This window comes from Chaetura pelagica, unplaced genomic scaffold (genome assembly GCF_000747805.2).
Source record: "Chaetura pelagica isolate M959 unplaced genomic scaffold, ChaPel_1.0 scaffold1393, whole genome shotgun sequence".
NCBI classification, from domain to species: Eukaryota; Metazoa; Chordata; class Aves; order Apodiformes; family Apodidae; genus Chaetura; species Chaetura pelagica.
The window spans coordinates 25,816-31,393 of NW_009952737.1; the positions used below are offsets into that span (position 1 = coordinate 25,816).

General features: G+C 60.3%; 1 protein-coding gene across 1 annotated transcript in view; it reads right to left on the reverse strand.

The window, feature by feature from the left end:
• The window catches only part of CCDC183 (coiled-coil domain containing 183), a 6,080-nt gene extending 2,380 nt beyond the window's left edge, over positions 1-3,700 (reverse strand). Inside the window, exons 1-10 of the mRNA XM_009994701.1 lie at positions 3,630-3,700; positions 2,965-2,990; positions 2,587-2,708; positions 2,363-2,440; positions 1,467-1,631; positions 1,228-1,332; positions 923-1,045; positions 419-547; positions 235-280; positions 52-152 (exon numbers count right to left, since the gene is read on the reverse strand). Coding sequence (XP_009993003.1) covers positions 52-152; positions 235-280; positions 419-547; positions 923-1,045; positions 1,228-1,332; positions 1,467-1,631; positions 2,363-2,440; positions 2,587-2,708; positions 2,965-2,990; positions 3,630-3,700 — 966 coding nt within the window. The remainder of the gene's footprint in view (positions 1-51; positions 153-234; positions 281-418; positions 548-922; positions 1,046-1,227; positions 1,333-1,466; positions 1,632-2,362; positions 2,441-2,586; positions 2,709-2,964; positions 2,991-3,629) is intronic.
• Between the last annotated feature and the right edge of the window lie 1,878 nt (positions 3,701-5,578).

A 5,578-nucleotide genomic window follows, 5' to 3' on the forward strand; every position in this document is an offset into this window, starting at 1 on the left:
CCCCCGGCTGGAGTAGCCCCAGGTTTTCCCAGAGATGGGCTGTTACATTACCCAGAGGCGGGAGCACTGCAGCGCAGCCTTGGCCCTCTCCATCTTCTCAGTGCATCTGGCCTGGCGCTCCTTCTGGATCTTGATGGCCTCCAGTTTGGCTGCTGGGGTAGGAGGGAAGCGGCAGGGAAGGATGCCTGCTGCTGTGCCCACATCCCACGCCCCTGCACCCCAACAGGCACTCACCCTCCAGCAAGTCCTGCGCTGGCAGGGTTGGGAAGCCCATGGCGAGCTGCAAGGACAGTCATTGTCACCCCCCCAAGTCGTGGCACCCTGAGGGAGCCCTGTGGCCCCCCCACCCACGGAGGGCTGGGCACTGACGCCCGGCCTCTGCCTGCAGCCCTGCCTGCACCGGGTACCCCCAGCTCACCCTTGTCTGCTGCTTTTCCCTTCCTTCCTTGAGCCACTCTTTGCTGACTGGCACCTTCTGGGCTGCCAGGGAGCGGTTCCTGAGCTCGCTCTCCGCAAGGAGCCAGGCCTCCAGATCAGCCAAGTTCCCCTGAAGTGTACCAGAGAAGGGAGAGGTGGCGGCCAAAGCCAGAATGGACCTTGGTGAGCCAGCTGAGCTTCTGGGATGGCCAGTGTCAAAAACAACCCTCCCTGTGGAAACAGGCTGGGAAGAAAACTGGACAAGTGGGGCTGCAGGATGGAGCATACTGCCTTGCCCATGGCTGGTGCTCAGGGCAGGCTGACCCCAGCCCCAGGACAGCCTGGCCCAAGAGCCAGAGCTGGGAGGAGTTCTGGAGGCATCTGTGGCCTGTGGGCAAGCTCAGCTTTGTCTCTTTTGCTCTTTAGTGCTGGAAGAATCAGCAGCTGGCCACCTGTTGGCTCTGGAGGCTGGGAAAGAGCCCCGTGGTACCCCAGACCATCTCACCTTAGCTATATCTGCAGCTCTGCGGGCTTCCAATTCCGTGAGCTCCAGGTCTTGCAGCTCCCCCCAGTACAGCTTGTCCACCTCACACAGAAGGTCCAGGTGAAGGGGCAGGTGGGCCAACTCCTGGGACACAGGGAGCCACAGTTCATCACCCCACTGAGCCCTGGGGTTCCCCTGCATACTGTGACAGGGGACGGAGGGGAGCAGGGGGACCTTGTCGATGCAGGACAGTGTCCCACACTTGGGCACCTCATTGCCTCTGAGGGGGAGCACGTGGGACAACAGCAGGGTGAGGAGAAGCTCACCTTCTTCAGGGCATCCCGAACTGACAGGTACCGGGTGGTCATCTCCTGTGCTGCAGCAACTTCACTGTGCACCTTCTCCAGCTGCTCTCCCAGATGGTGAAGGCTCTGGGACAGAGTCGGGGTGGAGGCACACAAGGTGACAAGGCGCCCTGAGCCCAGTGCCCAGCCAGGCAATGTGTGGACAGGCTTGGATGAAAGCCTCCGCAGGCACTGGCAGCCCAGGAAGAGGTGCTGGGTACCTGCACCTGCTTCTGGTGCCACTTGTCCTCCCTGGCAGCGTCCTGCAGCTGCTGCAGCCGCCTCTGTAGCTCGTCCCGGACCCGGCTCCGCTCCCTCACCTGATGCAGCAGCACATCACTTCTCCTCACCTGGGCATGGGTTGCAGCCTGGAGCTTCTCCTGGACCTGCTGGATGGGCACATGAGAGGTTAGCGGGCTGGAGGCAGGGCTCACTGGGCACCCACAGGAGAAGGGGAACTGTCTGGAAAACTGTCCCCGAGATGGAGCCAGGGATGCTGGGACATTGCTCTGGGATGGTGGGACCAGGTCTGGGAGAGCTTTGTTGTGGGGGCTCATGGGGCTAAGGCAGAGGCAGGCATCTGGTGGTGGTGGTGGTGGGTGGGGCTCTGGCATTCTGCGTAATGCAGCCCCAGGGCTGGTGTCAAGAGCAGCGATAGGTGTCCCAGAGGCAGATGCTGGCGGGGAGCGATGGCCCCACTCTGGCCCAGCAGCAGGCCCCAGGCAAAGGCAGCTCCATGGGGCCAGCAGCTCCATCTCCACGGGCTCGGAACCAGGCCTCAGGACAGGCAGAGAAGGGCAGAAACAACCTCTTTCTGCCAGGGATGCAGCTGGACCCTGCAGGAACCTGGGCAGCCACAGGGACACGTAGGCTGGGCTGGCCAGAAGCTCTGCTGAGACCAAGGATCTGCTCAGGGAGTTGAAGGGGCACCCGCACAGATGGTCCTGCACTAGAAAGGGGCCTGCAGGACCACCGTTGAACGCCCCGTGTCTCACCCCACCTGCCCTGTGGGGCTGTCCTTGTGCCAGCACCCTTTGCCATGCACCCTGTTCTTCCCAGTGTCCCTGGAATTCCAGCCCTGTGCCAGCAGCCTGCACCCACCATACCCTGCCCCTACCTCCACCGTCTTCCTGGCAAAAGCCACGTCCAGGTGCTTCTGCGCTCCACAGGCCTGGGAGCTGCTGAGCTTCTTGTTCTGTGGGCAAGAGAGGGGCAGAGGGAACATCACTGCCAGCCTATGGATGGTCACATCCTACTGCTGTCCTGGAGAGGACCAGCAGAGAAGCTGGCTCTGCAGGGCCAGCACCAGGAAGAGCTACAGCAGATGGGACCTGCCAGTACCTTCTGGAAAGTGCCCAGGGCACGGACATCCTCCCTCAGTGCCTCGCGCAGGCGGGGGAGCTGCTCACTCCTCTGGCGCAGCTTTTCTTCGCACAACTGCACCAGCAGCTTCTTCCCTTCCTCTGCAGGACATGAAGGTGCTGTTGGGATCATGCAGGACAACAGGGGCACTGAGAGCCCCCTGCCTACACTGGGCCATCCCCGCAGAGCCGGAGGGGCAGCACCTTGCAGACCAATGACAGCATGCAGCTCCTGTTGGCGCCGCCTCAGGTTGGCAGCACCGGTGCTCCTGCCTCGGCCCTCCAGCCCTGCTGGTGCCACAGCCATGGCAGCTCCTCTGTCTTGTCCAGCCATGGCTGCTCGCTTGGCCTCACTGACCACAGCCCTTGCTTTTCTCTCTTCTCCTACAGGCAATGACAGATTCCTTAAGAAGCAATTCCTGAGCTCCTGAACTAGACCAGGTTGCTCAGAGCCCTGTCAAACCTGACCTGGAATGTCTGCAGTGATGGGATCTCCAGCATTTCTTTGGGAAACCTGTGCCCGTGCTTCATCCCCCTCAAAGAATGGAACTTCTTCCTCAGGTCTACTCTAAATCTGCCCTGCTCTAGTTTAAGGCCATTGCCCCTCATCCTATTGGTACATGTCCTTGTAAACAGTCGCTCCCCAGCTTTCCTGGAGCCACTTCAGGTACTGGAAGGTGCTTGAAGGTCTCCCTGGACCCTTTTTGGACCACCTTTGTGGCCTCCTCTGGACCTGCTCCAACAGCTCCATGTCCTTCCTGTATTGAGGGCTCCAGAGCTGGACTCAGCACTCTAGGTCTCACCAGGGCAAAGTAGAGAGGCAGAATAACCTCTCTCCATCTTCTGGCCACGCTTCTTTTGATGCAGCCCAGGATGCGATGGGCCCTCTGGACTGCCAGTGCCCATTGTTGGCTCATGTCCACCAATTCCCCCCCAAGTCCCTCTCTGCAGGGCTGCTTTATCACTCATTCCCCAGCCTGTACTGATAAAAAGGATTGTTCCTACCCAGGTACAGGACCCTACCCTGAGGTGAACCTCAGAAGGTTCACCTGGGCCCACTTCTCCAGCTTGTCCACATCCTGGATCTTCCACATGGCCCAGCCACAATGGGCACTGCAGCATTTTGTCTCCCCCCACCAGCTTTTAGTTCTGTTTTCTCCTACCCATCCCACTCAGTCCTGGTTGGGCCTCCCCAGGACACTCACCTCTCCTTGGGGAGCAGGGGCAGGCAGGACGTGGCAGGTGCTGCCAGCTGCACAATGAGGAGCTGAGCCACCACCAGCAGCACCACAGTACCAGTGGCACCACAGCACCACCAGCACTAGCACCAGAGCAGCACCAGAGCACCAGCACCACCAGCACCACCGGAGCACCAAAGCACCAGCAGTACCACAGGTCCAGCACCACAGCACCAGCAGCACCAGAGGACCAGGTCCTGTGTGTGCAGGCCCCAGCCCCAGCTCTAGGGACACTTGGTGACACCACAATGTGCTGGTTGCTGGGCAGAACCAGGGGGGCCATGGAGGCCAGGGACACAGGGGGGCCCCAGGCCACCTCTCCAAGGCTTCCATGCCCCTATGCACCCTGTGCACCCAGTGTCCTTCTCCCCCAGCCCCTCCTCAGGGCTCACCCACCTGGCAGTCTGACAGGCTGAGCAGAGCCAGCTCTCACCAGCCAGGCTCCCTGGGAGCACAGGAGACAGGGGCTGGACACCCCCACGGGCTTTTTTGTGCTTCCCAGGCTCCTGCTGTGCATTTGGGGGCACCTTTGGTGTGCATCTCCCTGCTTCCCTGGCTGTCATTTGGAGGGAATGCACAGCCCTCTGGTGCCCATTTGGAAATGCTTGTCCCCCCTAGGGTGCTCTCTGGGGTGCCCAGCCCCCCTAAGCCTGCCTCTGGGGCACCCTGGGGCCCTGGCTGTGCCTGCAGGGTCTTCCTTCCCCATGCTCCTCCCCCCTCCCCCCCATCCCTCATGCCCTCTGGGGCACCCTGATCCCTCTGCTTGTCTCTCAGAGGGCCCCAGACCACTCAGTGGACCTTCTAAGGGGCTCTGAGACCCTTGGGTCAGCCTTTTGGGCTCCGAAAGGCAGGCAGTTCCTTCAAGCCTACACACCACATGGAACATTGACAAAGGATTAGTGTCAGAGAGGATCTGGCAGCAAGAGACTGCATGGAGGCCTGCCAGATGAGAGTGGCTAATGCTAATCATCTTATCAAGGGCTGAGCAAAACTGCTCCAGGACAGTTTTTGCCACTCCAGCTTTTAATCTCTTTCTTCTATGTCTTGCAGGCTGAGCACTTTCCCTGTTCCCTTCCATCCCATGCCGGATCAGCTCATCCATCTCTCAGAAGCAGCGTGGGTCAAGAACACACACCTGAAAGAGCTCACATGGCAGCACTCCAGCAGGAAGGTGGATTTTTCTTAGACCCCTTCCAATGCCATTTTGTGTTCTCCCTTAAGGAGAACCTTTGGGAAAGGGGCTGCTTTGTGCTGCAGACCTGTGGGTCAGTGGGGCCGTCAGGCAGAGAAATCAGCTGGCGGTGAGAAAGGGTCAGAGGAAGGAGAGGGGCAAAGGGACAGGGTCCCTGCCAGGCCTTCCAGGCTCATCTCCAGGTGACCCGGAGGCTCTGTCGTGTCCCTGGAGAGCCCCAGGCCTGGCCGTGGGGAGAGGGAGCTAGGCCTAGGTAGGGCTGGGGGTGGTTGGCCTGGTGGCAGCTCCTGGTGGCTGTCTGGGCCAAAGCAGAGCCTGAGGGGTGCCCAGGGCTAGGGGTGCTCATCTTGGAACAACCCCTGTCCTGTTGAAGGACAACACACGTGACAATAAAGGTCATTGCTCAGCCAACCTGGATGGAGGGACCAAGTGATCACCTAGAGCCCCGTGCCCCACCAGGTGGGGGAGATCTTTCTTATCACTCCTCTCTGTGGTGAATAGCCATGGGGAAAGAAAAAGGACCCCTTCTATCTGTGAAGAAG